The sequence below is a fragment of the Cervus canadensis genome, chromosome 26 (assembly GCF_019320065.1).
Source record: "Cervus canadensis isolate Bull #8, Minnesota chromosome 26, ASM1932006v1, whole genome shotgun sequence".
Lineage (NCBI taxonomy): Eukaryota > Metazoa > Chordata > Mammalia > Artiodactyla > Cervidae > Cervus > Cervus canadensis.
This window is the reverse complement of record NC_057411.1, coordinates 38,547,871-38,569,112: the sequence shown is the minus strand read 5'-3', so window position 1 is coordinate 38,569,112 and position 21,242 is coordinate 38,547,871. Positions and strand designations below refer to the sequence as shown.

Below are 21,242 nucleotides of genomic sequence, written 5' to 3'. Positions count from 1 at the left end.
ATGAAATACTTGTTGAAGTATACAGGCAGAGATGTACCAATATATCAAAAATCAAGATGGATGAAGGAGGGATAGATGGATATATATGTGATGAAGTATAATAAAATGGTAATAAGAAAATCAAAGTGGTGAGTTATGACTGTCCCTTGTAAAGTTCTTTCAAATTTCCTGTATGTTGGAAATGTTTCAGAAAAAAATTTTAGATAAAGAGAGCCATTTTCTGGGGGGGGGGGAAAGCATGAATCTAGTTATAATTTAAACATTAACATTAGTAAGGCTTGATTTAGACAGTGATACAAATTTAACTTAGAAAAAATAAATTGAATAAAACAGAGGAAGACTCATTCAGTCATCCTTTACTTATATTGCATAGCACCCCTTGTAACGTCACTAATTCTAACTGTGCATGTGTATGTATAATGTACATGTAAATATATATTAATACATCCTCTAAAATGAGGGAAATGGAACTCATTTACAGGTAATAATTTCTCCACAAGTTGGCTTCATGATTAATTAACAACCCAAATATTATGACAAACATATCTTTGGATTAAATAAGGAAACTGTGGGTCAAAATCAAGTCACAGCAATATGTGACTGGTAAAGTTTAACAATCTAATGAACTAATACTAGATCAACCCAACTAGCAAAAATTTTTATTTAACTGACTAAACAATGCCTTGAGAGGACTATCATTTACAATTAAATCAAACTTCTAAAATATTCCAAAACTAGAGTGGCCATTTAGCAGAGTAGTTAAGGGCATAAATTCTAAAGTCATTCTGAGTTCAAGTCCAAGCTATCCCCTCTACTAGCTCCATGACCATATGTAAAGGACAAAGTTTCTGTGCTTCCATTTTTTGTGTGTTTTTTTTTTCCTATAAAGAAGAAATAACAACCCTGTCTGCCTTCCAGAATAGTTATAAGAATGAAACAATGTTTATAAAACATTTAGTACAGTGCCTAGCTTGTAGTCATACATTTTACAAATCTATCATTATATTTCTCAAAAGAAACATAAATATAAAATGTGAATCAACACAGCACTTCTCTGAATTTAGTCCAAGTATTTATTTTAATCAGGGTATACCTGCTTTACAATGTTGTACAACAAAACAAATCAGCCATATGTATACATATACCCACTCCCTCTTGGGCCTCTCTCCCACCCCCTCCCATCCCACACATCTACGTCACCACAGAGCTCTGAGCTGAGTTCCCTGTGCGCTACAGCAGCTTCCCACTAGCTATCTATTTTACACGTGGTAGTATATATAGGTCAATCCCAACCTCTCAATTCACCCCACTTCCCCTTCCCCACCAGGCCGTGTCCACATGTCCGTTCTCTACATTTGCGTCTCTATTTCTGCTTTGTAAAATAAGATCACCTATACCATTTTCCTGTATTCCACATACATGCATTAATATACAATACTTTTTTCTTTCTGACTTACTTCACTCTATGACAGACTCTAGGTCCATCCATATCTCCACGAATGTTACCCAATTTTGTTCATTTTTATGGCTGAGTAATATTTCCCTGCATATATGTACCACATCTTCATTATTCATTAATCTGTAGTTGCACATCTAGGTTGCTTTCATGTCCTGGCTAACGTAAATAGTGCTGCAATGAACACTGGGGTGCATGTGTCTTTTTGAATTATGGTCATATGGTAGTCCTTTCTCAGTTACTTTCATTTGCAAATATTTTCTCCCATTCTAAGGTGGTTTTTTCATCTCATTTATAGTTTTCCTTTCTGTACAAAAGCCCTTAAGTTTAATTAGGTCCCATTTGTTTATTTTTGTTTTTATTTTCCTTATTCTAGGAAGTGGGTCAAAAAAGATACTGCTGTGGTTTATGTCAAAGAATGTTCTTCTTATGTTTTCCTCTAAGAGTTGTATAGGTGTCTGGTCTTATACTTAGATCTTTACTCCATGTTGAGTTTTCTTTTTATATATGGTGTTAGGGAGTGTTCTCATTTCATTCTTTTACATGTAGCTGTCCAGTTTTCCCAGTACCACTTGTTGAAAAGACTCTTTTCTCCATTGAATATTCTTCCCTTCTTTGTCATAGATTAGGTGACCATAGATATGTGGGTTTATCTTTGGGATTTCAATCCTGTCCCATTGATCTATATTTCTGTTTTTGTGCCAATACCATACTGTCCTGATGACTGTAGCTTTATAGTATAGTCTGAAGTCAGGGAGCCTGATAACTCCAGTTCTGTTTTTCTTTCTCAAGATTGCTTTGGTATCTGGGGTCTTTTATGGATCCACAAAAACTGTAAAAAGTTTTTTGTTCTAATTCTGTGAAAAAGTCCATTGGTAATCTGATAGGGAGTGTACTGAATCTATAGACTTATATTAGGGAAATTAAAATGGAGGAAGTCTTGTGCAGACATCAGAAGGAGGAGAGCAGGCCTCTGATCTACCTGGATACTATAAAGATTCTGAGCTTGCCTGCAAGGAAAGCAAGTCAGGTGGCACTTTAGATAAGACAGGGAGTGGGTCTTAGATTCTCTTAAGCCCCTGAGGGTCTGGCCAATTCCCCCAACCCTAGCTCCCACCTCCAGGGTCTAAGAAATTGGCTCCTCTGTCCATGGAATCTCCAGGCAAGAATACTAGAGTGGGTAGCCATTCCCTTCTCCAGGGGATCTCCCCATCCAGGGATTGAACCCAGGTCTCCCACATTGCAGGTAGATTCTTTACTGCCTGAGACACTTTCCCTACCCCTTATGACTCACAGGTGAAACAAACAGCAAAAAGTTAAAGTAAAGCCAGAATTGCATTTCTGTGGACAAAATGATGATGATATCAGTTTGCTGCTTGGGATTGTCCCCAAAACTGCAATCTGAAGTCTCACACCACCTGGGACTTTATCCCAATTAGGACTCCAGACTGCTGTTAATGAGGGACTTACCAGCACTGTCTAGGTCTGGAGGTTGGTTGGCCCAAATTTGGTGATGTATATGCTATTACTTTTCTCTTTGTGTCTATTTCTCTTCTTTTAATGACTGTATACTGAAACTAAGTCAAATAACCTTCTATTAAATACTGAAATTGTTTGTGTGATGCATGGTTTCTTTGGTTAATAAATCCTTCAAAACTAAAATGAAACTAAAACTTTCATCAAAACTACTGCTTTAGGTAGTATAGTCATTTTCATGATATTGATTCTTCCAACCCAAGAACATGGTATATCTCTCCATCTGTTTGTGTCATCTTTGATTTCTTTCATAAATCAAAGAAATCTTTGATTTCTTTCTTATAGTTTTCTGAACACAGGACTTTTTCATGTACCTCCTCGAAAGTAAAAGTGTTAGTCACTCAGTCGCGTCCAACTCTTTGTGACCCCCATGGACTATAGCCTGCCAGGCTCCTCTGTTCATGGGAATTCTCTAGGCAAGAATACTGGAGTGGGTTGCCATTCCTTTCTCCAGGGGATCTTCCTGACTTAGGAATTGAACCCAGGTCTCCTGCATTACAGGCAGATTCTTTTACCGTCTGAGCCACCAGGGAAGTCTTTTACCCCCTCAGGTAGGTTCATTCTTAGGTATTTTATTCTTTCTGTTGTAATAGTAACTGGAATTATTTAATTTCTCTTTCTGATCTCTCATTGTTAGTATATAGGAATGCAAGAGATTTCTGTGCATTAATTTTGTATCCTGCAATTTTACCAAATTCATTGATTAGCTCTAATTTTCTGGTGGCATCTTCAGGATTTTCTATATATAGTCATATCATCCACAAACAGTGACAGTTTCATTTCTTCTTTTCAATTTGTATTCCTTTTATTTCTTTTTTTTCTGACTGCCACAGTTAGGACTTCCAAAACTATACTGAATAATAATGGCAAGAGTGGACATCCTTGTCTTGTTCCTGACCTTAAAGGAAATGCTTTCAGTTCTTAACCACTGATGTTTGCTGTGGGTTTGTCATGTATGGCCTTTATTATGGTGAGGTAGGTTCCCCCTATGCCCACTTTCTGGAGAGTTTTTATCATAAATGGGTGTTGAATTTTGTCAAAAGCTTTTCTGCATTTATTGAGATGATCCTATGTTTTTTATTCTTTAACTTGTTAACATGGTGTACCACATTGATTGACTTACATATATTAAGGAATCCTTGCATCCCTTGGAAAAATTCCACTTGACCAGGGTGTATGATTCTTTTAATGTGTTGCTAGTATTTTGTTGAAGATTTTGACAACTATGTTTATCAGTGATATTGGTCTGCAATTTTCTTTTTTCGTGTATCTTTGTCTGGTTTTGGTATCAGGGAGATGATGGCCTAGCAGAATGAGCTTGGGAGTGTTCTGTAATTTTTTGGGAGAGTCTAAGAAGGATAAATGTTATCTCTTCTCTAAATGCTTGCTAGATTTCACCTATGAAGCCATCTGGTCTGGACTGTTGTTTGTTGGACAATTTTTAACTGCAGTTTCAATTTCATTACTTGTGATTGTCTATATTTTCTATTTCTTCCTGCTTCAGTCCTGGGAGACTGTACCTTTCTAAGAATTTGTCCATTTCTTCCAAGTTGTCCACTTTTTTGGCATAGAGTTGCTTATAGTAGTCTCTAATGATTCTTTGTATTTCTGGGGTGTCGGTTGTAGTTTCTCTTTTTTCATTTCTAATTTTATTGATTTGAATCCTTTTTTTTTTTTTTTTTGGATGAGTCTGGCTAAAAGTTTATTGATTTTATCTTCTCAAAGAACCAGCTTTTAGTTTCACTGATTTTTGCTATTGTTTTCTTCATTTCTATTTCATTTATTTCTGCTCTGCCTATGATTTATTTCCTTCTACTAACTTTGGGTTTTATTTGCTCTTCTTGGTCTAGCCACTTTAGGTATAATGTTAGGTTGTTCACTGGAGATTTTTCTCATTTCTTGAGGAAGAACTGAATTGCTATTAGCTTCCCCCTTAGGACTGCTTTTACTGCATCCCGTGGTTTTGAGTCATCCTGATTTCACTGTCATTTGTTTCTATGTATTTTTTTATTTCCTCTTTGATTTCTTCATTGATCTCTTCATTATTCAGTAGTCTATTATTTAGCCTCCATGTGCTCATGTTTTTACAGTTTATTTTTTCCTGTAATTGATTTCTAATCTCATAGTGTTGTAGTCACAAAACATGCTTGATACAATTTCAATTTCCTTAAATTTACCAAGGCTTGATTTGTGACCCAAGTTATGATCTATCCTGGAGAATATTCCATGTGCACTTGAGATGAAAGTATATTCTGCTGCTTTCAGATGGAATGTCCTATAAATATCAATTAATTCTATCTGGTCTATTGTGTCATTAAAGCTTGTGTTTTCTTATTTATTTTCTGTCTGGATAATCTGTTCATTGGTGGAAGTGGGGTATTAAAGTCTCCCACTATTATTGTGTTGCGCCATTTTCCCCTTTTAGGGCTGCTAGCATTTGCTTTATGTATTGAGGTGCTCCTATATTGGGGGCAGAAATATTTATAATTGTTATATCTCCTTTTTGGATTGATACCTTGATTATTATGTAGCATTCTTGTTTCTTGTAACAGTCTTTATTTTAAAGTCTTGTTTATCTGATAGGAATACTGCTACTCCAGCCTTTTTTTTACTTCCATTTGCATGGAATATCTTTTTGCAACCTCTCATTTTCAGTCTGTGTCTCTGGGTCTGAAGTGGGTCTCCTTTAGATACCATATATACAGGTCTTGTTTTTGTATTCATTCAGCCATTCTACCTCTAATCAAAATGTTTCTGCTTGAGTTTTTTGTTTCCTTCTTTCTTCTCTCCTTTATCTATCCCTTTCCTATCTTCTCACACAGGTCAAATTTTATCATCATCTTGTTGTTAGTAATCCAGAAAAACTTTCTGAAAAACATTTTCACTATTCAAACACAAGTCTAGCTATGTTGGAAAATAACCACAAAAGATGTTATTGATAACCCAAGCAAAAGAAATGAAAACAGAAACTACCACTTGTCATTTCATAAAATAAAAAACTCCATGATAAAATAGATTTACCTATTTGGAAAGATCATCATCAGTTCAGTTCAGTTCAGTTCAGTCGCTCAGTCGTGTCCAACTCTTTGCAACCCCATGAACCACAGCACACCAGGCCTCCCTGTCCATCACCAACTCCCGGAGTTCACCCAAACCCATGTCCATCAAGTCGGTGACGCCATGCAACCATCTCATCCTCTGTCGTCCCCTTCTCCTCTTGCCCTCAATCTTTCCCAGCATCAGGATCTTTTCCAATGAGCCAGCTCTTCGCATCAGGTGGCCAAAGTACTGGAGTTTCAGCTTCAGCATCAGCCCTTCCAATGAACATCCAGGACTGATCTCCTTTAAGATGGACTGGTTGGGTCTCCTTGCAATCCAAGGGACTCTCAAGAGTCTTCTCCAACACCACAGTTCAAAAGCATCAATTCTTCAGCACTCAGCTATCTTTATAGTCCAATTTTCACATCCACACATGACTACTGGAAAAACCATAGTCCTGACTAGACAGAGCTTTGTTGGCAAAGTAATGTCTCTGCTCTTTAATATGCTGTGTAGGTTGGTCATAACTTTCCTTCCAAGGAGTAAGCATCTTTTACTTTCATGGCTACAATCACCATCTGCATTGATGGGACCAGATGCCATGATCTTAGTTTTCTGAATGTTGAGCTTTAAGCCAACTTTTTCACTCTCCTCTTTCACTTTCATCAAGAGGCTCTTTAGTTCTTCCTCGCTTTCTGCCATAAGGGTGGTGTCATCTGCATATCTGAGGTTATTGATATTTCTCCCAGCAATCTTGACTCCAACTTGTGCTTCCTCCAGCCCAGCATTTCTCATGATGTACTCTGCATATAAGTTAAATAAGTAGGGTGACAATATACAACCTTGACGTACTTCTTTTCCTATTTGGAACCAGTCTGTTGTTCCATGTCCAGTTCTAACTGTTGCTTCCTGACCTGCATACAGGTTTCTCAAGAGGCAGATCAGGTGGTCTAGTATTCCCATCTCTTTCAGAATTTTCCACAGTTTATTATGATCCACACAGTCAAAGGCTTTGGCATAGTCAATAAAGCAGAAATAGATCTTTTTCTGGAACTCTCTTGCTTTTTCAATGATCCAACAGATGTTGGCAATTTGATCTCTGATTCCTCTGCCTTTTCTAAAACCAGCTTGAACATCTGCAAGTTCACGGTTCATGTATTGCTGAAGCCTGACTTGGAGAATTTTAAGCATCATTTTACTAGCGTGTGAGATGAGTTCAATTGTGCGGTAGTTTGAGCATTCTTTGGCATTGCCTTTCTTTGGGATTAGAATGAAAGCTGACCTTTTCCGGTCCTGTGGCCACTGCTGAGTTTTCCAAATTTGCTGGCATATTGAGTGCAGCACTTTCACAGCATCATCTTTCAGGATTTGAAATAGCTCAACTGGAATTCCATCACTTCCACTAGCTTTGCTTGTAGTGACACTTCCTAAGGTCCACTTGACTTCACATTCCAGGATGTCTGGCTCTAGGTGAGTGATCACACCTTCGTGATTATCTGGGTTGTGAAGATCTTTTTTGTATAGTTCCTCTGTGTATTCTTGCCACCTCTTCTTAATATCTTCTGCTTCTGTTAGGTGGATACTATTTCTGTCCTTTATTGAGCCCATCTTTGTATGAAATGTTCCCTTGGTATCTTTAAGTTTCTTGAAGAGATCTTTAGTCTTTCCCATTCTATTGTTTTCCTCTATTTCTTTGCATTGATTGCTGAGGAAGGCTTTCTTATCTCTCCTTGCTATTCTTTGGAACTCTGCATTCAAATGGGTATATCTTTCCTTTTCTCCTTTGCTTTTCACTTCCCTTGTTTTCACAGCTATTTGTAAGGCCTCCTCAGACAACCATTCTGCTTTTTTGCATTTCTTTTTCTTGGGGATGGTCTTGATTCCTGTCTCCTGTACAATGTCACAAACCTCCATCCATAGTTCATCAGGCACTCTGTCTATCAGATCTAGTCCCTTAAATCTATTTCTCACTTCCACTGTATAGTCATAAGGGATTTGATTTAGGTCATACCTGAATGGTCAGTGGTCTTCTCCACTTTCTTCAATTTCAGTCTGAATTTGGCAATAAGGAGTTCATGATCTGAGCCACAGTCAGCTCCCGGTCTTGTTTTTGCTGACTGTATAGAGCTTCTCCATCTTTGGCTGCAAAGAACATAATCAATCTGATTTCAGTGTTGACCATCTGGTCATGTCCACGTGGAGAGTCTGTCTTCTCTTGTGTTGTTGGAAGAAGGTGTTTGCTATGACCAGTGCGTTCTCTTGGCACAACTCTATCAGCCTTTGCCGTGCTTCATTCTATACTCCAAGGCCAAATTTGCCTGTTACTCCAAGTGCTTCTTAACTTCCTACTTTTGCATTCACCCCCAAAAGAATAAATAAACATGAATTGAATAGCTTTGGCAAAAATTCAAGTAAATGTGGAAACAGTTAAAGTCAAGCAGTAGATAAAAATTATTTTTCTGCTATCAAATGACAATTTACAAATACAACCATTACCTTCTCCAAAAGTCTCCTACCCAGCTAACACCAGGTAATTTACTCACCTGATCTGAGGATCTGCCCACCGAGGTCCAGCCAGGACAGAAACTGCAGTGTATTCCACAGGATTATAGTCACGCCACTCAACAAACCAGCCCACTTTATCATTAGGAACCTGGCTGCGTTGAACTTTTGAACCTGGATAAGGAGATGTCCGAGCCTTGTTGTGAGAATGTTTGGTACCATGAAAACCAGACATCATGTTGGAATTAACATGAAATCTGCAGGATAAAAGTGAGTTTCTGACAGGAAAAAAAAGAAAAATGTTTTATGTCAGTACAAAATACTTAACTTAAGAACCTAATTCACAGTCTCTAAAATACAACTTTTCAATTTCAAAGACTTAAAAATCAGAAAATCCTAATTTGATGTATACTGGAATAAAGGTCCAATATCTGTGAAACTGTTTATAAACATAAAAATATTGCTAAATCTTACTAATTGAAACTTACAGAGTTTATTTTAGCTAAGAAAAAGGGACAGAAGTTTACTTTTGTTAGCACAAATGATGGAGAAGATAATTTTATAATAAAAATTCAACCATAAAAACAAATATAAAGAAAGACTATTAAAGCCTACAGGAAGGAATCCATTTTTAAGAAAATAATAAGCTAATGCTCTAAGACAGCAGTCCCCAAGCTTTTTGGCACAAGGAACTGGTCTTGTGGAAGACAATTTTTACACCGCTCAGGGTGAGGGGGCAGGGATGGATAATTCAGGCCTGGTGGTAATGGGAGTGCTGAGGTAGGGAACAGGTCAGGTGGTAATACAAGCGATGGCGAACGGCAGATGAAGCTTCACTTGCTCGTCCACTGCTCACCTGCTGTGTGACTCAGTTCCCAATAGGGCCCAGGGGTTGGGGATCTCTGGTCTAATGTACATATGTCAAAAATGAATGACAGAAATAGCACAAAAGAAGAAAAGGAAATGGAGATATACTGTTGTTAGGTTCCTACACTGTATTCAAATTAATGTAGTATTACTTGAAGCCAGACTGATAGATGTACAAATTATAAACTTTAGAGTAGGACTTCCTGATGATCCAGTAATTAAGAAACCACCTGTCAATGCAGGGGACACGGGTTCAATCCCTGGTCCAGGAAGATTCCATATGCCATGGGGCAACTAAGCCCATGCTCTACAACTACCAAAGCCCAAAAAAGTCTCTGTCAGACAAATGCTGTATGATATCACTTATATGTGGAACCTAAAATATGACACAAATAAACATATCTACTAAACAGAAACAGACTCAGACTTGGAGAACAGATGTGTGGTTGCCAACGGGGAGAGGGTGGGGGAGAGGGAAGGAATGGGAGCTTGGGATTAGCAGATGCAAACTGGTATATATAACATGGATAAACAACCAGGTCCTAATGTATAGCACAGGGAACTATACTCAATATCCTGTGATAAACCATAATGGAAAAGGAATATGAAAAAATATATTTATGTGTATATATATATATGTATGTGTATATACAGGCCAATAGGATAGAATAGAGTCCAGATATAAACCCTTACATATATAGTCAGATGATTTTCAAAAAAGGGTGTCAACTCTCAAAAGGGAAAGGACAGTCTTTCCAACAAATGGTGCTGGGAAAGTTAGATATCCACATGCAAACAGATGAAGATGGACCCATACATTACATATACATAAACATTAACTTGAAATGGATCAAAGACCCAAACATTAAGACCTAAAACTATAAAACTCTTAAAAGAAGACACAGAGGGAAATTTCATGACATTGAATTTGGCAATGATTTCTCAGATATGACCGAAACCACAAGTGACAGAAGAAAATCAGTAAATCAGACTGTATCAACACTAAAACTTCTGTGTATCAAAGGACACAATCAGTGGAGTGAAAAAAGCAAATCACAAACTATACTGTAGATGACATTCAAAGGGTTAGTAACTATAATATACTGAGTTTGTATAAACTGACAAAGGCTGAACTGGAATAGGAAATTGGGCAGATTATGACCAAATAATCAAAGAAAAGCAGATCCAACTGGCTAATAAACATTAAAAGACAGTTATAATCACTAGCGATTAAAGAAATGAAAATTTAAGTAACCGTAAGTTCTTTTTTCCACGTAGACTGACAAACCTTTAAAAAGGTAACACCATCTCCTATACATTGCTGGTAGAGATGTGAACTGCTACAGAATTTTTGTAAAGTAATTTGGCAATAAAGATGAACATACTTACATCCTGCAACTCAAGTAATTTCATTCCACTAACCTAGCCCATAAAAATGAAATAATCAATTATGCATACAAAAAGTATTTCAGCAGTGTTTAATGGGAATTAAAGGAAATGCCCAATAATGTAAGGATGGCTTAATAAATATTAGAACAGCTACACGATGGGATGACTATTAAGTAGCTATGAAAAAGAATGACATCAAGTGACAGTATTTTCATACGATATTATTGAAAATGAAAAGCAAGATGCAAGAAAGTGTGTATAACATGATCCCATCTTACACAGAAATGGTAGAAAAAATAAAGAACATATATTTAAGACTATGTACATAATGTATTCATTTTTTCACTGCTGCCATAACAAATTTCCACAAATTCAGCAGCTTAAAACTACACAAATTTATTATCTTACAGTTCTCCAAAAGTCTTACTGGGCTAAAACCAACATGTAGACAGGGCCGCAAGACTTTCATGTAGCCAGCAAGGCTTTCATTCAGATTTGATAGAGAGATCAGAAGCTGATCTAACCAATCCCGATGTAAATTTCCTTTTTACTTCTGTTTTATTATTTCCTAGCACGGTTTATTTTCTAAACAATTTTATTTTCAATCAACTTCAGAACAATTAAGGGACCTGAAGTTCTAAGAAGGAAAGTAAAAGTTACTCAGTCATGTCCGACTCTTTACGACCCCAAATTCATAGTATTACAAGCCTATCTTGCGAAACAAGCTCTCTTGTTTCTCATAAAACAAGAAAAATCTCAACCAATCAACCAACCCTTACACCTAAAGGAGCTAGAAAATGAAGAACAAACAAAACCCAAAGCTAGTAGAAGCAAAGAAATCATAAAGACCAGAACAGAAACAAAAGAAATAGAGACTAAAAAACAACAGATAAATGTAACAGAAAAGAAAGCCCAGAAATGAACCCACACTTAAATGGGCAATTAACCTACAACAGAGGAGGCAAGAATACACACTAGGGAAAGGCAGCCTTTTCAACAAAAGCAAAAGAAACAAACTGGACTACTCTGTCACACCATGCACAAAAATAATTTCAAAATGAATTAAAGACTTAAATGCAAGACCTGAAGCCATAAAACCTCTAGAAGAAAACATAATCAGTACCCTCTTTGACACTGGTCTTAGAAAGATTTTTTGGGGTATGTCTCCTCTGGCAAGGGAAACAAAAGCAAAAATAAACAAATGGGACTGCATTAAACTAAAAAGCTTTTGTGCAGCAAAGGAAACTACCAACAAAAGAAAAAGGCTGCCTACTGAATAGGAGAATGTATTTGTAAACAATATATCTCGTAAGTGGTTAATATCTAAACCATACAAAGAACTTACATAATACAACACTAGAAAAAACAAACAACCCAACTTAAGAAATGGGTGGAAGCTCCAAATACATATTTTTTTCAAAGATAACATAGAGATGGCCAACAGGAACATTAAAATACACTCAACATCATTTTTCACTTTCACGCATTGGAGAAGGAAATGGCAACCCACTCCAGTGTTCTTGCCTGGAGAACCCCAGGAACGGGGGAGCCTGGTGGGCTACCGTTTATAAGGTCGCACAGAGTCGGACACAACCGAAGCGACTTAGCAGCAGTAGCAACATCACTAATCATCACAGAAATGCAAATCAAAACCTACCTCATACCTGTCAGAATGGCTATTATCAAAAAAACAACAAATAACAAGTGTTGGTGGGGTTGTGGTGAAAAGGGAACCCTTGTGCACTGCTAATGGGAATGCAAATTGATGCGGTTACTATAGAAAACAGTAGAGATTCCTTCAAAAAATTAAAATATAACTACTGTATGGTCCAGCAATTCTACTCCTGAATATTTATCTAAAGAAAATAAAAACACTAATTAGAAAAGATGCATGCACCCCATATTCACAGCAGCATTATTTATGACAGCCAAGATATGGAAGTAGCCTAACTGCCCATCAATAGGTGAATGGATAAAGATATCATGCACACACACACATAATGGAATATTACTCAGCTATTTAAAAGAAAAAAAGAAGGAAATATTTCCATTTGTGATGACATGGTTGGACCTAGAGGGTATTATGCTAAGTGAAATGTCAGAAAAAAAAGAAAGACAACTACTGTATGATTCTAGTAATATGTGGAATCTAAAAAACAAAACAAACGTAAGAAAACAGAAACACAGTCATAGATACACAGATCAAACAGGTAGTTGCCAAAAGAGAGGGTAGTAGGGGGTGGAAAGAAGTAGTAAAGGGATAAGATTAAGAGGTACAAACTTCTAGGTACAAAATAAATAAATTATGTGTATGAAATATAAGGTGTGGAGAATAACTGTTATCCCTGTATGGTGACATATGGTAACCAAACTCACCCTGGAGATCATGTTAAGATGTATGGAAATATCAAATCAGTACGTTGTGTAACAGGAACATAGTGTTATATAGGTCAATTATACTTCAAAAAACTAACTCATAAAGGTTGTGGAGGGGAGGGGGGAACTGGGTAAAGGTGGTCAAAAGGTACATATGACTTTCCAGTTATAAGATAAATAAGTACTAGGGATATAATGTACAACATGATATATACAACTAATACTGCTCTATATTATATAGTAAGTAAATCCTAAGAGTTCTCATCACAACAAAATTTTTTTATTCTACTTCTTTCATGTTGTATCTATAGGACATGATGGATGTTCATTAAACTTATTGTGACAATCATTTCATGATGTTTGTGTTTCAAATCATTATGATATACACATTAATCTTATACAGTGCTGAACATCAATTTTATCTCAATAAAACTGGAGGGAAAATAAATTTTATATTACAGGTAAATAAGTTAGGTTAAAACCAAATCTATATACTAAGTCTTCAAACAAAGAATTCATCAATTTTTGTTTTTATTCTATTTTGTTTGTTGTATTTTATACGTAACTGCATTATATAGCGAACTTTACTTTTATACCTTCATAGTCAAGGAGAAGACTCTTGAGAGTCCCTTGGACTGCAAGGAGATCCAACCAGTCCATCCTAAAGGAGATCACTCCTGGGTGTTCATTGGTAGGACTGATGTTGAAGCTGAAACTCCAATAGTTTGGCCACCTGATGCAAAGAGCTGACTCATTTGAAAAGACCCTGATGCTGGGAGGGATTGAGGGCAGGAGAAGGGGATGACAGAGGATGAGATGGTTGGATGGCATCACCAACTCAATGGACATGGGTTTGGGTGGACTCCGGGAGTTGGTGATGGACAGGGAGGCCCGGCATTCTGTGGTTCATGGGGTTGCAGAGAGTCGGACACAACTGAGCGACTGAACTGAAGTCAAATCAGAGTCAAATCAATTCTAGTAAAAGTATTAGAAGCCTTCATCAAAATTTCCCCAAGATCTCCTTTACTCCTTTGATACTCAAACCATTCTTGCTTGAAACACTATGCTTTCATTGGTTTTGTCAACTCTTTTTTTTTTAAACAAGAGCATTATGTCTTTTATTTTCCACATACCAGTCCCTCTGTGCTTTGAGGAAACAAAGGATTCTACCTGCTTTTTTAATACTTCTGTTTTTTTCAAATTTTGCAAGGCAAAATTGTGCAGAAAATAATAGAGCTCCCATAGAACTCCAGCCTCCTCACCACAAACACGAAGAGCCCCAACACCACCAACAACACGCCCCACCGGAGAGTTACATGTGAAATAAAGTGAAGTCGCTCAGTTGTGTCCGACTTTGCGACCCCATGGACTGGAGTCTACCAGGCTCCTTCATCCATGGGATTTTCCAGGCAAGAGTACTGGAGTGGGTTGCCATTTCCTTCTCCAAGGGATCTTCCCAACCCAGGGATCAAACCCAGGTCTCCCACATCGCAAGCAAACGCTTTACTGTCTGAGCCACCAGAGAAGTTAATACCTTTGAAATAAGGGGGCCAAAACATCCTACATGAGCAGTGGGACAGTAACCACGGAAATCAGCCCTCTCTCCCTCCCCATTCACAAACAAAAAGTCGGCAGTACTTGTTGATCCCCAGGATAAAACCAAAATGTAAAGAAAAGGGCTAGAACCTCTATGGTGAGTTAGGTATTAAAGAACACAGCAGAAACTTCGGCTTAGTATCTGTACAGTTCACACTGAAGAAATAAAGTTGAGGCAGCTACAATCAGCAGAAAAATTGTTCCACAAGTGTAAAGTCTGGACCAGAAGAGGAAGGGGACGTTTCCAGCCTGTCCACCGGCTGCTACTTGCTCACACACCCTCAACTGAAACCTTCCAGTCCAGAAGGCTATCACTGGAGTTGGCGGGGCCGGGCGGAGACAGAAGAAAAAAATGGAAGAAACAAACAGAAGAAAATTTCCTTGTGTCTAATGACGTGACAAAAATAATTAAAAACACACACACTCCTAGAGGCAGCCTCACAACACTTGTTTATTACTCGATGCCAGGCATGGGCATGGTACCTAGGACATGTGTTCAGAAACCAGGAGGAACGAATAAGAGGAGACAGTATGAGATACCACAAATCCCTAAATTTATCCAAGGCAAATTTTTTTTAAAAGAGGTAAGTAATAAATATTTTATCTACACTGAAATGGAGAAGTAGAGGAATGACGACTTACACTTTTCATTTTACACCATTTAAACGGTTCGCTATTTAAACTCTCTGGGGACAAATAATGTTAGTGACTCACGGCAGAGGACAGACTTCAAGTATCATAAGAAAGCGTGCCACCACTTGCTTTTCTCAAAAGACAAGTAAAATATTTTAGAGACTTTAAAAAAAAAAAAAACGTGCGTATGGCTGTAAAAAGCTGGGACCCAAGCAGAGCCTCCTGAAACCACCCGACCAGAAGCTGGTTACCAGCCGCAACGCAAAGACTCGGGAGAAGGAGTCAGCGCTAGAAGCGGGAATACCTGCACGCCGCGACGCTGCAGCCGCCCAAGTACTTGACAGTCACAGAGGCCAGGGCGACAGAGAGGGAGACGGCGGCTAAAGTCTTCCCCAGGAAGCCTCCGGCCATCAGCGGCCCGGAAGATTCGCGGAGCGAGGTAGCTTGGGCCTCAGGCTCCGCCCGCCCCACAGCCCCGAGCCCCGGGCGTCCAGAGGGTACTGGGACCGGGCGGCCCTCCGGTTCCGGAGAGGAAGTAGCTACGTCAATTTCATTAACACACAGGGACTAGACGCCCTCCCAAAATAAAAGCCCACTTCGAATCCCCAAGTGACGCGCAAGGTACCAGCTCCAGTAACGCTCCGCTGCGCGACGGCACTTTACGACAGCGCCGAAAAGAGAGGAGGTGCGGGCTTCATAGCGCCCGCCTTCGGCTTTTCATCCTTGCGGATCCCGTGATTGTGAGGGCTTTGGACAGGGGTCTCGGGGTACCATCGAGAAAGCGGTAGGGAAAAGGGAAGCTGAAAGAAACCGAGAAGTTGGGAAGGAGAAGAAAAAGGAAGGGGATTAAGAGAAGTGTGCCCTCCTTTTTTTTTTTTTCCCCCCTCAGGGAGGAAGGAGTTACAATCCTAGTCATATCTGATTACAAGTTGGTTACAGGAGAAGGAGGTAGGCCAGAGACTTGGACTTCCCGTATCTGAGGCTTTTCAGTTCCTTTTTTTACGAAGATGTTCACCTCATGAGTAAATTTCACGAGGCTTTGCCTTGTGTGGCCTTAGCAAACCTGCGGAGGAGTAAAACCAGCTGTGAAATAAGCACACAGCGTGGAGGAGGGACAAGGGCAGCATCTGGTCTATAACTCCAGAGGCAGCGATTGGCCGAACCGGAAATTGTACATCAACATTGTCAGAACAGTTTGTAAAGCGATTTCTGTTTGACACTTGGTTTGTCATTATCTTTTTTTAGGTCTGAAATTATAAGATGCAGTAGTATACACATTTTTTTAATATATTTTTAATATTTTTCAGTATAGTTTATCACAGGATGTTGACTGTAGTTCCCTATGCTATACATTAAGGCCTTGTTTTTTCTTTATTCTAAGTGTAATAATTTGTATCTACCAACACCAGACTTCCAGGAGCAAGTCTCTTCCTCTCCTGCCCCTTGGCCACCACAGATCTGTTGTCTGTGGATCTGCTTCTGTTTCATAGATTCTTATGTGTCGTTCTTTTTAGATTCCACATATGGGTGATATTCTATGGTTAGTATCTTTCTCTTCCTGACTTACTTCACTTAGTATGATAATCTCTAGTTACACAGCCCTAGGTTCTCGTTAATCATCTACTTTATACATGATAGTGTATATAGGTCAATCCCATTCTCCCAGTTCATGCCACTCCCCTCCCCTTTCCCCCTTGGTATCCATACTTTTTTTTCCTCTACATTTGTGCCTCTATTTTTGCTTTGCAAATAAGATTATCTTTACCGCTTCCCTAGATTCCACATTTATGTGTTAATATTCTTATATATGTTTTTCTGACTTACCTCTGTATGCCAGCCATCCATGTCTCTGCAAATAACACAGTTTCATTCCTTTTCATGGCAAAGAAGTAGCCTGTTGTATATGTACCACATCTTCTTTAAACATTCTTCAGCTGATGGACATATAGGTTGTTTCCATGTCCTGGCTGTTGTAAATAGTGCTTCTGTGAACATTGGGATGCATGTATCTCATTATCTTATTAAAGTGTGTGTGGATATTTACCTTTTAAGTATGTAATCCACTGTTTCAGTAGTGGGGTATGGACACAGACATAAAACTTCTCACCATCTCAAAAGCCGGATTTATCAAACCTTAACAACTTTTCTGAAGACCATAGACTTCTTGGTATGTGAAAGCTCCATCTGAACCAATGTACTGAGAAACTGAACCAAACTTTTGTTGATGAAAATTCAGTTAACTAGCAAGTTAAGAAGAAAACAAGAGTATTTTATTTGAGCCAAACTGATGATTTTAACTGATGATGTGAGAGTTGAACTATAAAGAAAATTGAGCACCGAAGAATTGATGCTTTTGAGCTGTGGTGTTGGAGAAGACTCTGGAGAGTCCCTTGGACTACAAGGAGATCCAACCAGTCCATCCTAAAGGAAATCAGTCCTGAATATTCATTGGAAGGAGTGATGCTGAAGCTGAAACTCCAATACTTTGGCCACCTGATGCGAAGAACTGACTCATTTGAAAAGACCCTGATGCTGGGAAAGATTGAAGGTGGGAGGAGAAGGGGATGGCAGAGGATGAGATGGTTGGATGGCATCACCGAATCAATGGACATGAGTTTGAGTAAATTCTGGGAGTTGGTGATGGTCAGGGAGGCCTGGTGTGCTGCAGTCCATGGGGTTGCAAAGAGTCGGACACGACTGAGCGACTGAACTGATGAGGTTAATGCAGGAAGAAGAGTCTCAGAAAGCTCTGAGAACCATTCTGCCTGTTAGAAGTTGAAGGCACAGTCAAAAAACTTTTTGAGACAAAGGATCATCCATCAAAATGACTAATATATTTACATAAATTTTACCAAGATATATACTCCAGGTAAGCACATGTCAAGATAGCCTTAAGTTACCATGACCCCCCCTACAGCGCAGGGAAAGAACATACTTCTTTTAAGAAGTTATATCGCTAGGGTCAGAATAAAGGAAAAAAATGGATCTTTATGGTTGAGAACTTTGTAAATTCTCAAACTGATCTTTGACAAGTTCTGGTTAATGTGTAATGAGGAAGGGAGGAGCCCCAGTTCTCAGAGAAGTTTGTTTTAATTTTTTCTTGTCCTGCCTTAAAATATAAATTGTATTTCATTACTCTATTTTGGCTTCTAGAAGCTTAAGGTCTTGTCCATAGAGTGATCCCAGCATCAACCCCTACCCACACCCTCCCCTTCAACCCCTTTTGTTCCAGGCAAAACCTGGATAGGCAGTCAGACCCCAGACCCCTCTCTTGGGCAGTTTAGAAAGCTTGCAATTAGAAATCTTTTCTCTGCCTTGGTGGTATAAATCTACCACCCAGAACTTTTCTTTAGTACTACTTCTTCTCCTCTGACAAATACCTGTTAAACCAGATGGCCTAGTCACATGGATCACCCACCCACCTCTCTACCACCCCTTAGCACACTCCAGCCCTTGAATAGTCTCCAGCCTTCTGTTTCAGGGAAGTAGAGTTTAGTTCATACTGCAGTATTGAAACAAAGCAAGACCCTATGGTCCTTGTCCCCCATATCCTCTGCCTGCCTTTTGTCTGTGAAAGAACTTTAGCCAAAGAATACGTTTGCTCAGAGAAGTGAGAACATGCAGAAACAAAGGAAAATAGTCAAAGGGACCAAAGAATAATAGTTTGACAATTAAGTACAGTCGAGGACATTTAGCTCCTTCTCAAGGGCTATAGATGATATTCTGAGCCATATCCTGTGAGCTGTCTTATAGATACTGAACACTCCACAAGATGGAGAAGTTAGCACATGATGAACAGATTGTGTGACATAAGCTGCCACGATTCTGAGAACTGGCCTCAAGAGGTGGAAACGAACCAACCCTAGAACTGAAAATTAACTGTACTTAAAACAGTCAAGATGATGCTAGTTGAATCCCCAATGACCAATTTCCAGATGACTGTCAGAGCTGACTGTGCTGTTTCTGCAGGCAGCCCCTCCCTCAGCGTAGAACAGCTCTAGCCCCTGATTGCCCGTGGGGTGCTGCAGGGGGCAGCCTTTGGACAGGCATTGGCCACACCCACTGCCTCCCCATCCCCTTACCAGCATCCAAAGTAAAACACAATTGCCTTTCCACCAACCTGGCCTTGTTATTGGCTTTTGCGCGGCACACCCCAGAACCCTACTTTTGGTTACAGTGTTACTAAACAAAATATGTCTTTACCACTTTAGTGTTCAGATTTGATTATCTTTAACACTCTATCCAGGTAGCAAAGTACTATTGTTAAAATATACTTAAAACTTTTAAAAAATAAATATCTGGACTTGGCTTCCTGAAGTCAGATAAACTTTGTTGTCAAAGTTTTTGACAGCCACTAACCTCTGCTTAAACTTAAAAAACAAAATTCAACTGAGCGAATTTGAAGATCTAATTGGCTCTGTTGAATGATTCATGAATCAGGCAGTATCCCATCTAACAAATAGAAAGGAGCTCTAAGGAACTGTACAAATGGAAGGTTTTTAAAAGCAGGAAAGAAGAGTTCCCTGGTGGTCCAGTGGTTAGAACACTCTGCTTCTACTGCAGAGGGCCTGGGTCCAATACCTAGTCAGGGAACTAAGATCCCCCATGCCTCCCAGTGCAGCCAAAAATTTTAAAAAGGCAGGAAGGAGTGGGACAAGAAAGTCAAAATGAAAAAAGGGGGGGGGGGGATTATTCTTTCAGGCAAGATCACCTTTCTTTGGGAGAAGGGTTGGGGTTTATGATGGGTATCACCTCACTGGTGCTGGTCAGGAAATTCCAGGCTGATTGGTTTTAATAAATTACATTTCAAAGAGATGCTGAAACCACAATTGGGTATGAAGTTTTAGTTTGCTTCTGTGGGGCTTAGCATGAAGTGAACAAAGTGTTAGTTGCTCAGTCGTGTCCAACTTTGTGACCCCTTGGACTATTGCCTGCCAAGCTCATCTGTCCATGGGATTCTCCAGGCAAGAATACTGGGGACTTAACATAAGTGACTTCAGTGTGGACCTGTTGTCCCTTTTTCAACACTGAAAAGGTACTAGGCAGGCTCTGTTAAAAAAAGGCTCCGCTTATCAACCAAATTATCAAATAGTTCAGCCAACTTATTAGTCATTAGGGAGAAGAGGAATAAGGCAGTGTGAGTCACAAAACCTCTGACCAAAGAACAGAAAATCTGAAAGGTGTTCTCATAGAAGTTCCTCAAGTCCTAGTCTCCAAACACTACATTCCTTGAGGGGAAGTTGGAGTGGACTCAGTTTAAGAAACTACACAGCCACTCAGGCAAAACCAACTCCCATGCAGACAAAACCAGCTTCCTGGCACTGGACCTGCACCACAGTTGGCTCCAACAACCAGGTCTCCTTCAGGTCTCCATCTCCCTTCAGAGATGTCTACTCCCAGGTCTGCACACACTTACGGGCATCTTATAATAGTTGGTGAGACAGACAAAAGACTCTGACAAATAAATACTTTTCAGTAGGGAAGCAGTGTAGGTGATTACTAGAATTGATAGATATGCTAAAAGAATTCCAACTGTTTTCCCCTTTTCCATTTATTTTGTATACAACAGATATTAACTGGTCACTTAACCATTCACCAGCAACTGCTTCCCAGGTGGCGCTAGTGGCAAAGAAAACTCGCCTGCCAATGCAGAAGACATAAGAGACACAGGTTCCATCCCTGGGTCAGGAAGATCCCCTGGAGAAGGGCATGGCAACTCACTCCAGTATTCTTGCCTGGAGATTCCCATGGACAGAGGAGCCTGGCAGACTACTGATAGCTTATGCTGAATGATGTCGGATTCATGATCTCCAAAGAAGATTTAGCTTTGGGGCCAGGGACCAGGCTT

The 21,242-nt window shown here is 39.2% G+C and overlaps 1 protein-coding gene across 2 annotated transcripts in view; it reads right to left on the bottom strand.

The window, feature by feature from the left end:
- NUDT9 (nudix hydrolase 9) overlaps positions 1-16,066 on the bottom strand; it is a 42,163-nt gene extending 26,097 nt beyond the window's left edge. The window contains exons 1-2 of one of the 2 annotated variants that reach the window (XM_043447763.1): positions 15,699-16,066; positions 8,575-8,811 (exon numbers count right to left, since the gene is read on the bottom strand). In XM_043447763.1, coding sequence (XP_043303698.1) covers positions 8,575-8,811; positions 15,699-15,805 — 344 coding nt within the window. In that variant the 5' untranslated portion in view covers positions 15,806-16,066. The remainder of the gene's footprint in view (positions 1-8,574; positions 8,812-15,698) is intronic. The other variant, XM_043447762.1, reaches the window with a different exon arrangement.
- Between the last annotated feature and the right edge of the window lie 5,176 nt (positions 16,067-21,242).